At 39.9% G+C, this 18,996-nt stretch overlaps 2 protein-coding genes across 2 annotated transcripts; both read right to left on the bottom strand.

The window, feature by feature from the left end:
- Positions 1–5,142: 5,142 nt before the first annotated feature.
- On the bottom strand, positions 5,143–6,088 carry LOC133745327 (uncharacterized). Its single transcript, XM_062173384.1, has one exon. The coding sequence runs from the start codon at positions 6,001–6,003 to the stop codon at positions 5,347–5,349; it is 657 nt and encodes a 218-aa protein (XP_062029368.1). The 5' UTR covers positions 6,004–6,088; the 3' UTR covers positions 5,143–5,346.
- Positions 6,089–17,792: 11,704 nt separating this feature from the next.
- On the bottom strand, positions 17,793–18,754 carry LOC133744075 (late embryogenesis abundant protein At1g64065-like). The gene has a single exon (XM_062172209.1). The coding sequence runs from the start codon at positions 18,638–18,640 to the stop codon at positions 18,008–18,010; it is 633 nt and encodes a 210-aa protein (XP_062028193.1). The 5' UTR covers positions 18,641–18,754; the 3' UTR covers positions 17,793–18,007.
- Positions 18,755–18,996: the final 242 nt, after the last annotated feature.

Here is an 18,996-nt window from a genome sequence, read left to right as displayed (position 1 = left end):
AGATTTTCCGAGTATGGATGGGATTCATACTCGTGTTTTGTTGCGAGGTTGGGGAAGCCTTACTGATTTACCGGTTTTCGATTGTTTTTCCTCACCATACTCGGGTCATTCGATTAGGTCTCCTCCTCACTTACTTTGTGTTTGTGAGTGGCAGTTGAGGTAGCTTATTCTCCTCCTCACTTACTTTGTGTTTGTGAGTGGCAGTCGAGGTGATTTATTCTCCTCCTCACGTGAGTGGTAGTCGAGGTTATTAGTTCTCCTCCTCACACAATCTATGTGTGGGTGGCAGTCGAGGGTAGGAAGAGCCTAAGGGGCTCCTTTACCCGTATGGTGATATCTCTTCCCCATATCCTATTATTACTTGACTAGCGGGGCCTAGTCCGATATCTCTTAGCCAGCGGGGCTGGTATGTTTTCACGAGATTTTGAGTTTAAAGAAATGTGTTTTATAAACGTGGCATGCATCGAAGTTTTATAAATTTAAATAAGTGGGAAAGTATTTAAGTTTGCTTCATTTAAATCATCTTAATTATTTATTTTTGTCCACTCACACTAACGTGTTTTCAATACTTTCCCCTGGGCCCTTCGGTTTCAAATGCCCAGTTTGCAGGCGAAATTAGTTGAGGTCGGGCGTACATGGAGTCAAGGCATAGTCAACAGCATTGCTTCCGCGTACTCATTCTATTTCTGTTTCTTTGTTACCTAGGGGATTAGTATTGCTCTGATAATCTATGAGATTAATATTGTTTTAGGTTGAGACTGATATTTGTGAAATGGGAGTTGTGATTTGGGGAGCAGATGGCTCCAGGAGAATAAGGATGGATGATTTAGAAGTGTAAATGTTTTCCTACAGGTTTTGGGTAGCCTACTTTTAGGGGAAGTTCCGCCAAATTTTTGGTAGAATTTCTTCTAAAGTGGGCCCCGCAGGGCCACTTCGGATTTCGGGGTGAAATCCGGGGCGGGTCCTGTCAATTTTCGGTAGAATTAATCAACAATTCCCCCCAATTGTGTTTTTCAATTTGTTTCATACTGAGTTTAATATTTTAGTTTTCTTTGTTTTGTAGGTTACATAAATTGAAGGTGAACCCTTGATCCTTGGCGTAGAACGATCCCTTACTTTCACTACTACAACTTGACAACAAAAAGGGTTTTAAATTGCGTGCTATTTTTAGCAGAGCACGAAGCAGCAAGACGACTCTGATTCGTCCAATTTCGCCGGAATGGACGCCCCGTTCAACTCAATCAACTCCGAGCCCTGTTCGATTCAATCAACTCAGAGCCTCTTCGATTTAATCAACTTCGAGGCTCGAGAACGTGAATTGCTGGCCGTGCTACTCCGAGCCCAGTTTGATTCCGGCGAGGCTCTAAAACTTGAACTGCTGGCCGTGCTTAGCGCTAGGGGTTCTGGAAATCCGATGCAAAGCCTCGCCTGAAGACGGCGAAGCACTTAGGGTTCCAGTCCCAGGTCTGCAACCGGCGAAGGGGGGGGGGGAGAAGAAGATGTGTGGGGGTGCCCAAAGCATTTTCTGGGTGCCCATATCAGTTTTTTTTTTTTTTAAGTAACGGAACAGGAGGAAAGAAAATAAAGTTTTAAACGTCTATTGGAGGGCAATACGCGTCTATTGGAGTGCAATAGACGTTTTTACATTTATATAATCTCTTCGTTTTTTTCTTGAATCAAAGTTTTATTTGTCTAATTTTAGGAAGATTAGTTCCCATTCCGGTTACCGAAAGTTCTATTGGGGGGCAATAGACGTCTATTGGGGGGCAATACATGGCTGATAGACGTCTATTGGGGGGTAATAGACTATTGAGGCAATAAACGTCTATTGGGGGGCAATAGAGGTCTATTGCCCCTCTATTAGGGGGCAATAGATGTCTACTAGGGGCAAAAAAACTTTCCGGTGAGATTTTCAGCAAATTCCGGTGGCCGGTAGCCGGTGACCGGAATCCGGTGAAAGTTGACCGGAATCCGGCGACCGTTGACAGGAATTCGGCGAAAGTTGACCGGAATCCGGTGGCCGGTAACCGGACTCTAGCGGCCGGTGACCGGGCTCCGGCGAAGTCTCCCATGGTTTCTCTCTCTCTCTCTAAGTAACAAAGGAGTAAGGGTAAAATGGTATTAAAAAAATTTTAAAAACAAAAAAAAAATCTTAATGGGGTATTAGGGAAGACCTCCTTAGAGTGTTTTGGGTAAGAGAGAATTAAAAAAACTTAATGGGGTAAGTGGGAAAAAAATCTCTAAAAATGGTGTAAATGGACAAAACCCCTACTATTAATCATATCAGATATGCCATAGCATTCATATTAGTTAGAAATATATTTATGCTTTGTTTTTTTTCAGAAAAAAAATTATTCTGGATTTCAACTTTTCATTTATTTGAAAAGAAACTTTGATTTATTAATTTTTTAGCACAACCCTGACCCCGCTAATAGCATTAGAGCGAGTAGTGCTACAGATCCCAAAAAATTATACCAAATATGAATCCCAAATGATGTGGTAGCTGCCACATAATCTATTTTGACTTGCTAATTTCTAATGTGTAAATAAAATTAATTTCTTTGAGGATCTAATATAATGTTTTAATTCAAAACCCTAATATCCACACACTAGCAGTATTTTTCTTGACTTGAGTTTAGAGTAGTAGAAAAGTCGTTTCTATCCAGGTTACTTCTTTCCAGTGCATCTCCGCTTTCGAATATCAAATGGGACATATTTGTATTTGATCATGTGTAGGATATGTCATTTCATTGTGAGGACAAATAGCATAATCCAGTAGTATTTCAATATTGGCCAAAAAACAGGCACATCCAACACAAAGATAAAGGTCATGATAAATGCAATAATGAAAGCCTTGGTGATGGAATACCAGAACTTGAACTCCGAGAGACGGCGAACGAAAGGCCTGAACTCATCAGCAACTTTGGTAGGCAATAAAGCCCCATCCAAAGCTTCAATTTCCTGGTCCATCTTTGGTGAGAAGAACCCAATCAAGAGGTTCAAGATGTAGATTCCAAGCCTTTAAGAAAAATACCGCATAAGAAGAACCCAATCTTTGTTTATTTCCTCTTTAAGAAAAATATAATTTTGCATAGAACATATACCATGTGAAAATTATAAGTGATGATATGGCATGTGCCACGTCATTTAGGATATATATTTTTTTTTGAATAACGTCATTTAGGATCTTATTTTGGTACAAATTTTTGGGATCTCTAGCATTTTTCATAGCGTTAACGGGCCAAGAATTATAATAATAATCCACCCTCATAGGTTCAACAGAAAGAATCGTCAAATTTTGCAAGTATGTTAAAGACTTAAAGTTAACTAAAAATAAAAACTCTAGAACAACGACAAGTTAAAAAAAAAAAAATTAAAGCCTAATGTTCCTTGTGACGTTGTACTAAAAAAGCATGTCGATAAGTTACTGTCACAGATCTACAATAATCCCGGTGAGAAAATGCTTATAATTTTTACTTTTTAGTCAAAATAAATAAATCTACTCGACGAACTTTTCAACTTTTTCATATTACCATAACCGTATCCATACGAGAGAGTTGGAATGGCCAGAAAGACAGTACAAAGAACAACGCAGATCCAAAAGCTAAAGTAACTAAGAATGTAATGTCTCTATGTATGTATTTTCGCACACTGTATTAGATGCTGAGGAATGATAATATGTCACTCTACTCTTTTATGTCTAAACTAGATGTTGAGGGATGATGATAAATACCAATATTTTGTGAGGGTCTATTGTCAGCCTCTTAACTTTAAGTTGTACCAATTCAACTCCAGATTTTATTGCGAGTTATTGTAGTACAGATTTGTTAGGTCTTTTTGATTTTCAGTTTGTTAATTTGAGTTCTTAATGATAGAAGGATAATTGCGTTGTTCTTTATGTCTGTCTCGTAAATTTGAGTTCTTGATGATAGAATGATGGTTGTGATATTCTTTATATCTGTCTTGCCATCTTTTATAATTTTGTTTTTACTTAATAAATTTATCTTGTTTGTTTGGTCGAGTTTTTATAAAAAATATAAAAAATTGTACCAATTGTTGATTTGTTGGTGTGTGCATGACAGAGAATGGGGTGTTCTGATCAGTGTTCTGATTGTGAGATGGACATAGGAGCAAAAGCGGGTCCTATATATCCAGGAAAACATAAACTTTAGATGAAATGTCCTTTCATCTTTCTTCAAGGATCGAAATAGTCATTAGCTCTTCTAGCTGTAATTTCAGTGTTGATCTTGGCAGATGGAATCACATAAATTGCAGGCCATTAGAGGCTTAGTCCTAGATGTCTTCTGTACGCCTAGGCTTTGCGCCATGCGTTTCACTGCAAGTATCCAATATTGCACATTTGCATGACGAAAATAGTCACAGTTTACCTTCTAAAATATACGTGGATTAATTGGTTCCATGAAGCTAATTGGATTTTTCTTGTGGGTAAAATTGTAGTGATCAGGTGATTCTTTATGTGGAAAAACCCGTCAAGATATGAATTATGATTCCATTTCACTTATATGAATCCATCATGTAGACATATATGTATTTGACCAGCTAGCCACTCGATCGTCAGCTTTGGTAGATACCACTCACAATTGGAACCCTCAAATTGACTTTAGCTCTCAATTAAGTGCAGCAATCCCTTGAATCCTTGATACTTGATAGCTACTCATATTCTAAAATTCAGATAGCAACTATTACCTAGATGCCTTATGGATTGGTTCAGACCAAAAAAAAAAAAAAGCCTTTCTGGATTGGTGGTGGACACCTCTTGATCACAATAGAGTATTTATTTACATGAGAAATAAAGCTCTGTAATCCAGATATATACACGTTTGATCATTATACAGTTTTTAAATGTTACAAGTGAAAGGAGCATAAATTTCTACAATATCATGGCTGTAATCATCTTTAGCTCATATATAATATGATCTAATTTATTGTGAAACTGAGAACTACCATTATTTAAACCAACCAGAGCATCTCTGCACATGAATAATGAGTTTGGAGGTGCGATTCTATTATTTTAGAACCCCCTGCAAAAGCTAGCATTCTTTTATTTGAGAAAAGTTTGTGCCAAAATTTGTATTAGGCATCTTTAAGTTTGAGATTCTATTTTCGGAGCCTTTAACAGGAGACAGCAACTTAAAATAACATTAACTAAAGGGTTTACAAACAACGACTGCTCTTAGAAACCTGCCTGTTCCTAATTTTTATATTACTATGAAGAATAATAAAGCATACTTTAACATATATACACTATAACCTGAATTATCAATCCGATTGAAATTTCAAACCAAAAAAAGAAAAAGAAGAAACAAACACAAAAATTAACAGAACCTAAAGTCCAACTCGCTGTTTGCATTTATCTCCCTGAATCCCTTGGCTAAAATTGTATGTCATGGTACAATTCAGCTCAACCACAACATTCCTCTTCACCATAACAACTTTCACCTTGCCATGAACTCTCGTAAAGCTAGTCAAATTTAACACCCCTGCCGCAGACTCTTTGGAAAACTCCGGCACGGCCCGGATCTTCGCCTGAACAATATCCACCGTCACGTTCATCCTCATCGTCCTCCTCGCTTTCGCCACCCCCGCCGGGCTCCTCCCCTCGCCGACCTGCGTCCCCTTGAAGTAAACCAAAGTGGTCGTGTTTTCATACTTGAACGACGCCACGTTAGGGTTCTTGATCGAGACATCCGCCAGAAGAGTGATATTGGAACCGGTCAGTAAACTTCCGTTAGCAGTCGTGACGCCGTTCATCGTGATCCTCGGGCCCTTCACGTGGAAGACGGTGAAGCCGAGGACGATGGCGATGACGGCGAGGATCAAGAACATGGCGGCGGCGAGGCCGCAGCAGTAGTAATTTCTTTGGCTGAACTTAGTTATGTGGAGGGAAGGGACGTCGTCTTCCAAGTCATGGCTGCGAACGCTGTATCTTGATGATGGGGCTAAGGGCTTTACTTGCTCTCTCGGGTTAAACGGACTAGCCATGGATGCAATAATCAATAATGGGAGCTCTGAGTTGCGGTTTGAGATATATAATTGGATCCTAAGTCTGTTAATTTTTTTTTTTCTGGTCGTTGACAGTGAAATGGTGAGGAACTTTTTGGAGTCAGATTGGTGTAAGTGTCTTCTCGAACGCGTTGGCACTAGTTGCACGGCTTGACTTTTGACTTTTCTTGTCGTTTTTATATGAAATGATCATTATTCCAAAATCTGGATTGTTTATACGATAAATTATTGTATTAGAAGCTTCTGATGATGAATTTGTGGAATAAGTAATGTGTTGTTGAATTCTAATAGAGGGCATTAAGGGAAAATGACAGGCTGAAAGAAACATAGCTTGTTCTATGGATTTTGAGAAAAGTCAAGGAAAAATGTATGAGTGGGCGACTGGGCGGCATGAATATTTATGTAGCAGGCAGTCTTGGTGAGGATGTTAAATTCTAAAATAGTTTTGCACTCGATAATAAAACACAAATACATAATGAATTTTTGTTTTTAGAAAATTATTAATGATTCTTTATTATTAATGAATTTAATACATATATTATTGACATGCTTAAGTTAATATTGATGAACAAATTACTAACCTCTTATGGCAATTGAAGCTCCTTTTCTCTATGCAATCTTCTTAGACGCTCTCGTACTGCACAGTTTGTGAAAAACGTATGTGTGTGTGCGATGAGTAAAGAAGTGATCATCAGTCTTTATTTATTTTATAGGTACTAAACTTAGTTCCTCTCATAAAGGATTCTAAGTCATAAACATGTACAAGTATAGAATTCATAATCATGTACTCTCAGGAAGGATTCTAAGTCATAAACATGTATAAATATAGAATTTTGTTGACAAAAAAAAAAAAAACTATGGATTTATTCCATTAACATATTCATATTCTTATAAAACAATGAAGTAATATCGTATTGTTCAAGTAAATCCAGAATATGTGTCTGGACCAAACTCGAGGTTACTTGCTCTAGTTGAAATAGAGTTTATATTAGAGATATTCTCGGAGAATCTTAGGAGATATCCAATCAATGTACGATTATGTTTCCATGTACAACTCTATCTCTATGTTTGTAATCCTCTATATAAAGAGACCCCTATTATCAATGAAAGCACGACTCAATTCTCTCCCAATTCAGTTTTCCTTAAACATGTTATCATCACGAAGCCCTAACTTTGAAACCCTAAATTCGTAACCCTCAAATCCTAGAAACCTCCGCCTCCCAACTTGAGGCCACAGACTCCAGGAACTCGGAACCGGCGGCCCCATCCCCAGAACCGGCCGGAATCAACCTGAACCGGCCTTTGGAAGTGACTGAACCGGCCCCAAGAAGAATCCGTAGATCCCTTGCCTGGTTCACATCCTTACCGTCTACTTTTCACTGCTATCCTCTGTCAGAAGTTGCAGCGCCACCCCAGTTTCCGAGAACCGGAAAAATCCTTCCCGGAACCGGCCATTAAAATTCCGAACCGGCCAGCAGTGTCATTGCATCCTTGAACCGCCACTAATCTGCCCTAATCCTTGTTCCAGTCAGCCCAAGTAATAGACAAGCCCAGAGGAAAACGAAAAGCCCAAAAGCCCAGTTCTAACAAAAGCCCAGAAGCCCACGTGCCAGAAAGAAGGGGAGCAGCACCTGGCCCACTGACGTCAGCCCACTGCCCCACTGACGTCATTCCACCTCAGGCGCCACATCAGCACTGCCACGTCAGCGCCTGCGTAAGCTTCCAGTCAGCACCAGCCTCCGCGTCAGTAGCCACGTCAGCAGAGGACCCAGCGCCACGTCAGCACCGGTCAACTCTGGTCAACGCCAGTTGACCGTTTCCGGCCACTGCCGGCGACTTTTCCGGCCACGTTTCCGACCATTTTCCGGTGACTTTTTCAGACCACTTTTTCTGGTCTATTTTTCCGGCGATCTATTTCGAGGTATTTTTTACTAAAAGTTCCCGTTTTTGAAGTTTTAATTCTTTTTCTCGGGGACTTGCAAACTCCCTTCTTCTACCCCCCTTTCTTCATCATAGGGGAGACCTAATTAAGCCGAACTGTAGGGGTTCGTGCTCACTCCAAGCTTAGAGCTTGTTGAGATCTCCAAACTTAGAGTTTGTAGAGAATTTATGATCGATCACTTACATAATTGATTCGATCTAATCCAACCCCTCTTGGAATCGAATTTCTTGGAAGCGACTAAGCTCGGAAATTCCTAATTTCTTGAAAGCGACTCTGCTCAGAAATTTTATTTGTTTTCGTGGTAGCCTTTTTCGCTCCGAAACTAACCTTAATTTCTTGTTCTCTTTCAGGATGAGTAACCTGAACAAATTGGACTTTGCTCCATTGGGAACAACTGGCTCTGAATATCACCGGTGGGTTCGTGATGTCCGCCAGCATCTCAAGGTCGATGGAATCCTGGATACGATTCTCGAGCCTAGCCAGGACGTGCTAACTGTTGAGCAAGCTCAAGCTTTAGAATCAAATAGAGCAGCCTTAGAGGCAAATAAGACAAAAGCCATCATCCTAATGACTTGTCATATGGATGATTCGCTCCAGTACGAGTGTATGAATGAAGAAGACCCCAGAAGGCTGTGGGCCTCACTCGAAGAAAGATTTGGCAACGTCCGTGACTCCCTGCTTCCTGACCTAAAAGTGAGATGGCATAGCCTCCGCTTCTGTGATTTCAAGTCAGTTCTTGACTACAACTCGGAAGCACTTCGCATTAAATCCTTAATGGAATTCTGTGGTAAAGGGATCACAGATGCGATGTTGATTGAGAAGACTCTCTCTACCTTCCCCATCTCTGCATTGATGGTTGCTAAGAACTATCGAATCGATGTTACTGCAGAACGGATCACAAGGTTTCATGAGCTTATTGGAGCTATGAATGTCGCTGAAAAGCATGACAACATCCTTGTGAAGAACTATAATTCGAGATCCATGGAAACATATCATATTCTGGAATCTAATTATAGTCGCGCCTCTAAGAGAGGGCGTCAAGAGCGAAACCCTAATCTTAGGGATACTTCTGGACGTTCTGGTCCATATAATCGCTCTACTTGGGAAGGTAACTGCCAAAATAGGCGAACACGGAACCGAAGAGGTAAACGTGGAAAGAGAGAGGGAGGCAACGCCTCTGGCCATGTTGGTGGGGCCACCAACACTAAGAGCCATCTAAATGACGCTTTCAAAGCGCCTCAATCAATGGAGTTCGAGCAAAGAGATGTATGCTCTCGATGTGGAGTGTCTGATCATTGCACACACATTTGTAGAGCTCGTGAAGAACTTGTCACCGCCTACAAAGCATATTGTGAAGCAAGAGAAGCTCACTATGTGGAACAAGAAGATCAAGAATATGATCTAGAGTGAAGGGTTGAAGACTTCAAATCTGGCTGGGATCAATAGATCGCCAATTCTGTTTAAGTCTTTATTTTTCCAAGAGATGTAATAGGTAATTGCCATATATTTTTGTAGTAAATGCCAATGGTTTAGTCTTTCTTCAAAGTAGGCTCACCCAAAGTAAGTGTGATGTCTAGGAAGGTTCTGAGATTAGTGGTACTTAAGCGAGCCTTGCTCCACCGACATCTCTCTACTCACCTGGTCACATTTATTTTGGAATTACTGAAAGAAGTTAGACGACTACCATTGTTTTGCATTAGCTAGCATTTTGGATTAGATTTTCTTTGGTCCAAGAGACAATGATGTAACTCCGTTGGCTTATGAATAAAATTTCGAGTTCTTTTCATTTTGACTCCATTTTGATTCTGAGCACATTACTTTGTGACTACGATCGCTGGGCCATCGGTATTAATTCAAGGACATGGAATAGCCCAAGTTCCACTTGCCAAATGACACCTTGATTACTGTCACAGAAACTCTCTACGCTCCTAGGGCAAATCGCCCATATGAATAGCCAACGGATTCCATGCGAAAACACATGTAGAGAACTGAAATGAGTTCCTTTGCAATACCTATAATGGTTGCGAATAAATGCGCATCTTAGAGAAGTTTATGTGTCTCTCTAGTGGACTCTATGTCACTATTCGATCTATTAATCCAATAAAAGTTATGAGAGAAGATCTCTTGGATTTAGACACATATTGGCTTTGTCACGACAGGATAGATCATCCTAGTCAAGATATGATGATCTGTCTACAAAAGACTTCACACGGACATCCATTCTCTCGAGCGAAATGAAGAATGAATCAAAGGTTGATTCTTGGACTAAGTGTGACCACCGCCGCTGCCTCTGGCACAGTCCCAATCCATGACACCATAGATAGCGTCCATCATGGTGATGGCACCTCAGGTGATGCTGCAATCACCAACTTGCTTCAAATAGCGTTTCAGACGCTCAGGCCCAACCAAAATCCTCATTGGTTGCTTCTAAAGCCTCTTGCTCGTTTTACAAAGCCCGTTCCTTAGGGAAATTAGGACTGAGACCGTCCTATGCAAAGGACATAAAAATACTCAATATGTTCTTACATAGAATCCGTAGGGATTCTGTGGACTAGTTCAACCAACTTGCGGACGTTTAAATACCTCATGATGTTGGTTGACACGCAAACTCGCTGGTCACGTGTTGTGTCATTGTCCACTTGTAATGCTGCTTATGCTACACTCCTAGCACATATCATACAACAACGGGCTCACTCTCCGAATCATCCTATTCAATCAATTGGATTTAACTATGCTAGTGAGTTTACATCGAAGACATTCGATGGTTATTGCATTGGGACTGATGTTGGACATCATATTCCCATGAGCACATCCAAATGGTCTCGCGGAAATGACTACGATAGTAGTCCGGACATTGGTAATGCGCACCAATCTCCTAATATCCGCTTGGGGTGATGCAATATCTCATGCAGCTATGCTAATTCGTCTACGACCCACCGCCACTCAATCTACCTCTGCGTTACAGCTATTGACTGGGTACAAGTATCGTACTTACGCATATTTGGGTGTGCTATTTATGTGCCAATTGCGCCGCCACAGCGCTCTATGATGGGTCCTCACAGACGAATGGACAACTACGTTGGATTTGAGACTCCAACAATCGTCCGCCACTTCATGCCCTTGCTAGGCGATCTCCTTACCGCTAGATTTGCGTATGTCACTTTGATGAGACAGTCTTCCCATCGTTAGGGGGAGATAAGAACACAGATGTTCAGCAGGAACGACAGGAATTGTCGTGGTCTGTCCCCACTATGTCTCATCTTGATCCCTACTAAAGTGACGAGATCACACAAATATGCTGCAAAAAATGCTTGCAAGGAATGACGTCCTTACGAGAGGACGTAGTGCCACCCTACACGGAGGTAGGCATGGCGCCAACGCCAAAGAGAGTGGCACTCAGTCGTTATAGGCCATGGCCCTAGCTAGGATGCGTAGAAGGCCCGTGGGTTCGAAGGATACTTTGGCTCATTCCAATCCTTTGATCATCGACACTCAAAATCCGTCTCATGAGTATCTTCCGGGTTATGGTTATCGTTGGGGGACGCCTCAACGTCAGAACCTATTCCTGAGAATATAGAGCTCTTTGAAAATTACACTAGTGTACATGAGACGCGGGATAGAAACTCCATCATAATTGATGATGTAGTTGCACATTTCGTTGCGCATGAGTTTGTTGAGTCAGATGATATCGAACCACGCTCCGTTGATGAATGAATGCCAACGTAGAGAGATTTGGCCTAAATGGAAAGATGTGATACAGGTTAAGTTGGATTTTCTAATGAAGAGGAAGGTTTTTGAGCCAGTGATGCCAACACCTCATAACATAAAACCTATTGACTAATGGGTCTTCGTTAGAAAGCGTGATGAGAAAAAGAGATGGCAATCTCGCCTTATGGCGCAAGGCTTCTCACAAAACGCCCTGGAATCGACTACGATGAGACATATTCTCTCGTAATGGATGTCATTGCACTCCACTTCCCTGTCAGTTTGGTAGTTTCCGAATAACTGATCATGCAGCTTACAAATGTGGTCACTACGTAACTCTATGAGAATCTAGATACGGAATATACATGAAGATTTATGGTAAACTTCATTTACCCAAGTCAAGTGGCTCTAGACCATGGAGCGCGTTTGCAATAAGATTGAAACGCTCACTAAAGTGACTACTTGATTGGGAAGGAATATGCCCGCGCGTTTTTCATAACAAGTTTGGAATTTTATTGCGGTTCCTGTTGGACATGATCTTTAGAAGCCCTTAAAGAGTTAAGGGAAACCGCTGAACACTTGAAATTCGATTTTGAGATGAAGGATTATGGGAGAACACGATTATGTCTCGGTTTGGAACTTGAGCATCGTGTTGATAGATGCTTAGGCATTTTGACAAGGTCAAGCCTTCAAGCACCCCCATGATCGTCCGTAGTCTTGATCCTAAAAAGGATCCTCTTCGTTCGAAGGATGATGACGAAGATGCGCTAGGGGCAGAAATGCCCTAGTTAAGTACAATAGGCGCATTATTGTACTTAGCTCAATGCACAAGACCGGACATCTCATTTGCCATGAACTTGTTAACTAGATATAGCTCTGCGCCAACTCGACGACATTGGATTGGTGTAAAAGATGTCTTTCGATACTTGAGATGTATGATTGATATGGGCTTGTTCTATCCCGACAAAGAGATGATGGATTTGGACCCATCACACACCAGGAACGCCACCAACACTGGCTTGCGTCAGCTATCCCCATCCCAAAATGACATGTGTTTTGGAAGGTTTTGCTGATGTTGGGTATTTCTCTGACCCACACAAAGGTCATTCCCAAAATGGTTAAGTGTTCACCATGGGTAAAGACCGTGATATCTTGGAGATCTACAGAATAGACCCTAGTCGCTATATCTTCGAACAATGCAGAGATTATTGCTCTTCACGAAGTGGTTCGTGAATGTATATGGATTGGATCTATAATTACGCATGTTCGAACAATTGTGGTTTGAAGTCTACCATAGATGAGCCTACGAGCATTTACGATAATGCTGCTTATTTTGAATAAGTGAAGCAAGGCTACATCAAAAGCGACAACACCAAGGATAATCAGCAACAACAACAGACTCTCCTCAAGATCAAAGTGAACTAGGTTCAATCTGAGGACAGTGCGGCAGACTTGCTCACTAAGTCATTGCCTAAATTCCACTTTCGGGAAACATGTTGGTAGCATCGTTTGCGGAAGTTATCCGAACTCCCATGACCGTTGTCATCAGGGGGAGGTGTCTACATGTATGGTCTCGAAACGTGAAGGGTGTGTTGTGCTCTTTTTCCCCTTCGACCGAGGTTATTTTTGTCCAACTGAGTTTTTGTTACTCGGCAAGGTTTTTAACGAGGCAACGAGAGAAGCACCACGTTTGGGCGACACAAGGGGGTGTGTTCAAGTAAATCCAGAATATGTGTCTAGCCCAAACTCGAGGTTACTTGCTCTAGTTGAAATAAGGTTTATATTAGAGATATTCTCAGAGAATCTTAGGAGATATCCAATCAATGTACGATTATGTTTCCTTGTACAACTCTATCTCTATGTTTGTAATCCTCTATATAAAGAGGCTCCTATTATCAATGAAAGCAATACTCAATTCTCTCCCAATTCAGTTTTCCTTAAACACGTATAAGATTATATACATTTATTCTTTAATTGTCCTTTTGCTCTAGTTGAAATAAGGTTTATATTAGAGATATTCTCGGAGAATCTTAGGAGATATCCAATCAATGTACGATTATGTTTCCTTGTACAACTCTATCTCTATGTTTGTAATCCTCTATATAAATAGGCTCCTATTATCAATGAAAGCACGACTCAATTCTCTCCCAATTCAGTTTTCCTTAAACACGTATAAGATTATATACATTTATTCTTTAATTGTCCTTTTGCTCAAAGTGTTTGGCAATGGATAGCAAGCGTTTTTGGTACTGTTCTCCCAACTCAAGGTTCAATCCAATTTTTCTGGGGTGTGATAGTGGGCAAGTCTTTCTCCCCTTAGTTATTTAATGTTTGGGTGGCTGTTATTCCTTTTGCTTTGATGGCTATTTGGAAGGCTCGGAACAGACTCTTGTTTGATAATAAGGCTCCCTCCCTTCGACAAGTTTCTTATTATGTTAAAGCTTGGATTATGCATGTAGGTCCTTATATTCCAGGTTATGCTATTGGTGTTGTTGATAGGCAATGCTTTCTGCTTTAGGAGTTGCCCCGTTATCTCGTAAATGTCATGTGCCTCGTATGGTTATCTGGCATCCTCCTCTTTCTCCGTGGCTAAAATTAAATACACACGGTCTGGCTAAGGGAAATCCGGGGCCTGCTGCTTGTGGTGGAGTGTTTAGAAGTGCTAATGGTCTTTTTCAGGGTGGCTTCTGTCAAGCTTTGGGGGTTCAAACTTCTTTTTTTGCAGAGCTTCTTGCGGTAATCATTGGAATTGATATTGCTTTTAGAAGTGGATGGTATCATCTCTGGCTGGAAACTGATTCAATGAGTGTTCTTCAATGTATTTATTCTCGGGTTTTTGAGCCTCCATGGTCTTTGCGGACTCGTTGGCTTAATTGCTTGACTCAAATGCGTGGTATGGCAATTAGATGTTCTTATATTTATCGTGAGGGTAACATGGTTGCAGATTCTATGGCAAATTTGGGTTTGAATTATTCTTCATTGCAGTGGTTTGCTTCCCCACTCCTGTGATCTGGCTACCTTTGCATTATGACTCATTGGGTTATCCCTATCAACGTGGTTAACGGGATTGTATTTCATGGACTTGATGGTTTTTTTAAGCATGTCATGAAGGGGCTACAAGTAATGATAAGTTCATTTTGTGCAATTGGGTCATCAATGTTGGCTACTGTTGGATTTTCTTTCTACACCCATGTAGTTGGTGCTTGTATGGAAATTGGTGCTCTGGTTATACGTTACTCTTTTGCTGCTATATTTTTGGCTGGAGAAGATCAGTTGCTTTTGGGTTTTTCTTTTTTGGGAGGCCTTTATAGTTTTCAATTGAGTTTCTTCACCTCAAATCTTGAGTCATTGTATTCTTCTTTTTCAGGAGAGGTTTTGGTCTGGTGCCCCTCTCCCTTTATTGTATTTTCTTTTTCTTTTTTAATAATATTAAATGAAGGGACGAGCAGTGGGTTCCCGGGTGTAGCGGTCCTCTCCTCTTATGGAGAGGGTAGGCGCCTTGCACAATGACCGCTAACGAGGGGCTGATATCGCCTAATCCTCTGTTAATTTTAAAAAAAAAAAAAGAGAAAAAAAAAAAAGAGAAACACATTTCTTATCAATTACTTATTCTGCAAGGAATCAAAACAAGTTGTTGTAAAAAAAGTTAAAATATGACATGTCTAATCTAATTTTGCTTACAGAGGATATAAGGCTTGTCCTTTGTCTCAAGCATTTGGTAGAAATGGCGATGTCTTAATTGTGAGAAGAAGAGTCCAAGAGGATACTGTAGATTTATAGAATTGGCATCGATGAATCATATGAACACGTCTTTTCATCTATTTCTTTAGAGACTTTATTTGCAACCCAATGATCATAATGCTTTTCCTATTTCTCCTTTCATACATAAATGCACAGTACGTTTGAACTTAGTCACAACAAAGATTGGAGAAGAAGATATCCAGAGATACAAGGAAAGATTAGAGACGAAGCATAGACAGTGAGGTACAGAAAGGAATGCAGCAGCAAGAACAAGGATGGACAGATTACATAGAGATTAAGCAAATTAAGCTCACGAACTAACTATAGCTAGGAAGAACCCTGATTGCATTAAAAAACAACATAGGAGCCAAAAGTAAAATAAAGTAACTTATGCTTTAGCCGAATTTGGCAATGATCAACTGGATTGCCTCTGTTGTATTTAATTTCCCTCCCTCTTGGCTCTTCGTGTATTACTATTGCAAACATCTAAGATGCTCCTTTCTTTCTTTGTTGAGGACGGAGATGTAACAATATCTTAATTACGAGGGGTTATAACTTATACCTCTAACATTAGGTTGTACCAATTTATTATTGTTGTACAACAAAGACGATTGAGGCGTTATAATTGAAAAATAGACAGAGGAGCAGAAACACGCGCCCCCGCAACCCCCCTTCCCCCCCCAAAAAAAAAAAAATTCCCAAGAGGACATAATTTAAATTTTAGCTGGAAATGTATTTTCCATCTTCCTTCAAACGATTGAAAGAAATTGAACAGAAAAATAAATTACGGAATAAAAGCAAGAGAGAGAAAATATAGATAAAAATAAAAATACTTAATTACTTACAAAATATAATATGTGATTGAAATTTGGCGCAATATGTGTCAAATTGTTTTACTAAATAAACATTTTTATAAGTGATAAATCATTTTTTATTATTTTTTACTAATTTTTGGTAGTGATCGTGAAAGATTGAAAGACATCATAATCCCACCAAAACCGATCATATGACTTCTTATCTTTCTTAGTCTTTTCTACACATGATCGCACTATCATTTGCGCAAACAGACTTTCGTATGCCACTGTTTTTCATTGAGTCTAGGAGTTTTGTAAATCTATACTATTACTAAGAGGTGTTGTTAGTCAAAACTGATTTTTTTTTTTTTACCTTTATGACCCTCAAATATTAAAATATAATGGATTACATTTTAACATCAGGGACAAAAATGTAAAAAGAAAAATAAAACAATAAAAAAAAAAAAAAAAAAAAATAACTATTTCAAATTCTCCACTACTCTCACACTCATCGGGTGTGTGGACATTTTCTAGTGTCTATTAAGAGATTCGTAGACTTTAAATAGATCAATTTTCCTTTGGAATTTCGAAATTTGACATAATTTGTGTCAAATGATCTGATCTGATCCCGGATCGAAACAAAAACAAAATTAGTTACAAGATTTTAGGAGGCCCAAATTTGGCCCACTTAGTAGGGCTTCCTTGCCTAAAAAGACTCTTAGATGGAAACTAATAATCACAGGCTGGATCATGCACGTGGTTAGTACTACAACCCAAAACCGACCAAGAAAAGCGATCTTCTCCAGCTTAGAAACCAATCATGCAGCAACGTTAAATTAGGGAGAAAGCAAATAAACAAAGAAAAGAAGCAACTGCACACTCCACCGGCAGCAACAGAGCTTATGAATCATGATTTCACCTCACAATCTCACATTCAAATTTTCAAGAGTCAAAGAAATCTATGATCATCATTAAACAATGCTTTTACCCCTTGATTAATGTTTTTGTTGGTTCAGTAACCCTCCTATTAAATTGTGACATGGAGTTGTTGACTTTTGGGTATCCTTGATTGAATTTTTTCAATTCGGTGATGCTATGGTCTCATTCAGTAGAAATAAAATATATGAACACGGATTACATTCGTAGAAACAGCTCATTGGATTGAGGAATCGATTCTCTTGGCACCTTTCTGAAACAACATTCCGTTTCAGTTTTATTTGTTTAGAACTTTGGCACATGCTCACCGAATTTTTGGCACTTATAACTTGGTTTTTTTTTTTTTTAGCGAATAACAATGGAGCATAAAGCTTGCAAATGGCAACATCTGCACCATATCAGCCTCAAAACACACCTACGCCTGCTATCAAGTAAATGGGCAAAATATGTAATCGAGAAAAAGTAAATGGATAGGAAAATCATTGACTCTATTTGAAGAGCGGATTAATTTTTGACTCAATTTAGTTTTTGGATACTTCAGATTGTTCGACATAATGAAATGATTTATTTTGTCAATTTCATATAATAGAAAATATGAGCAATTTTAAACTTCTAAGTTTCGAATTTATATTGCGAACCAGATAATATAATTGTATCAAACTCATAAATCATACATGTATATTAGTATTCAAAAAATGAAACAAGTAAATAAATAATCGAAATTTCTAAGTACTAAATCTTTAGAAACAAATTAATGATCGAATCAATACCTAGAAACTAGATCTCACATTCAAGTATACAGAAGCAAAAATCACAGATCATATTACACCATACTGCTAATCAATTACAACACTCTAGCTAGCTATTATCTGCACACCAAATCCTTGATGGTCTTACTCTTCAAAACAAGCGTCATGGTGCAATCCATCTTCCCCGTCTTTCTCTTGTTTATAATCTTCCACAAAGTCACTTTACCACTCACTTTGCCGGTGCCGGTCAGCTTCAACATCCCGGAATTTATATCACTCGTCAGATTATTAGCCCCCTCCGGCAGCTTGTTCGACCTCAAATCAACCCCAAAACTCACCCTCCCAGTCTTCTTCCCTTTGGCTTGCCCCTTCACCACTTTCGTGCTCCCAACTTTGCTTCCTCCGTACAAGAAACTCACCGTGGTCGGCACAAACTCATAGTCCCCGAAGTTTGGATTCTTCACTGTCATTTGTGCAGACAAAGATGTGTTGAACGAAGGCGGCCAAGACGAGTACTTGAGATTCTTCACGGTGACGGATCTCAGTTTGATCTCCGGCAACTTGACTCGGAGAACGAGCAGCGCGAAAACCAAGATGGCGATGCTGAAGAGGACGATGCCGGAGAAAACGTAGACGAAGCACTTGTTGCTTCTCTCTCGGCGTATGGCTTTGAACGTGGGATTTTCGTCGCTTCTTTGGTGTAGCTTGCCCGGCGCCAAGGGCCAGACCTGGCTTTCTTGATCTGCCATCGTTGGAGAGTTTTTGCTGCACTGAAAAACTTGGAAATGTTTTGGTTAAGAATGTCTATGAAGGTAAGTTGGAAGTGAAAGGGTTTAAATATAATGTGTGTAGGGTTAGTGGTCGGGTAGTTCAGGTATTTGAAAGCTTTGGGGATAAGAATGGGTCAGTTGTGGGCAACGCCCGTGTCCGCTCTTAATTAGAGATTAAATTATAACAGGGACACCATGGATGGCAGTTGGCAACTAGCAGAGAAGTGGGACGGCGCAGGTTTTTTTACTCTCACATTTTTCTTCTTATTCTTTACCTAATTTAACTATCATTTCTGGAAGCCGCAATTTTGGGCTGATTCCGATGACTATGAATA

The sequence above is a fragment of the Rosa rugosa genome, chromosome 4 (assembly GCF_958449725.1).
Source record: "Rosa rugosa chromosome 4, drRosRugo1.1, whole genome shotgun sequence".
In the NCBI taxonomy this organism is placed as follows: domain Eukaryota; kingdom Viridiplantae; phylum Streptophyta; class Magnoliopsida; order Rosales; family Rosaceae; genus Rosa; species Rosa rugosa.
Note: the sequence above shows the minus strand (reverse complement) of the source record. Positions and strands in the feature narration are given on the sequence as shown.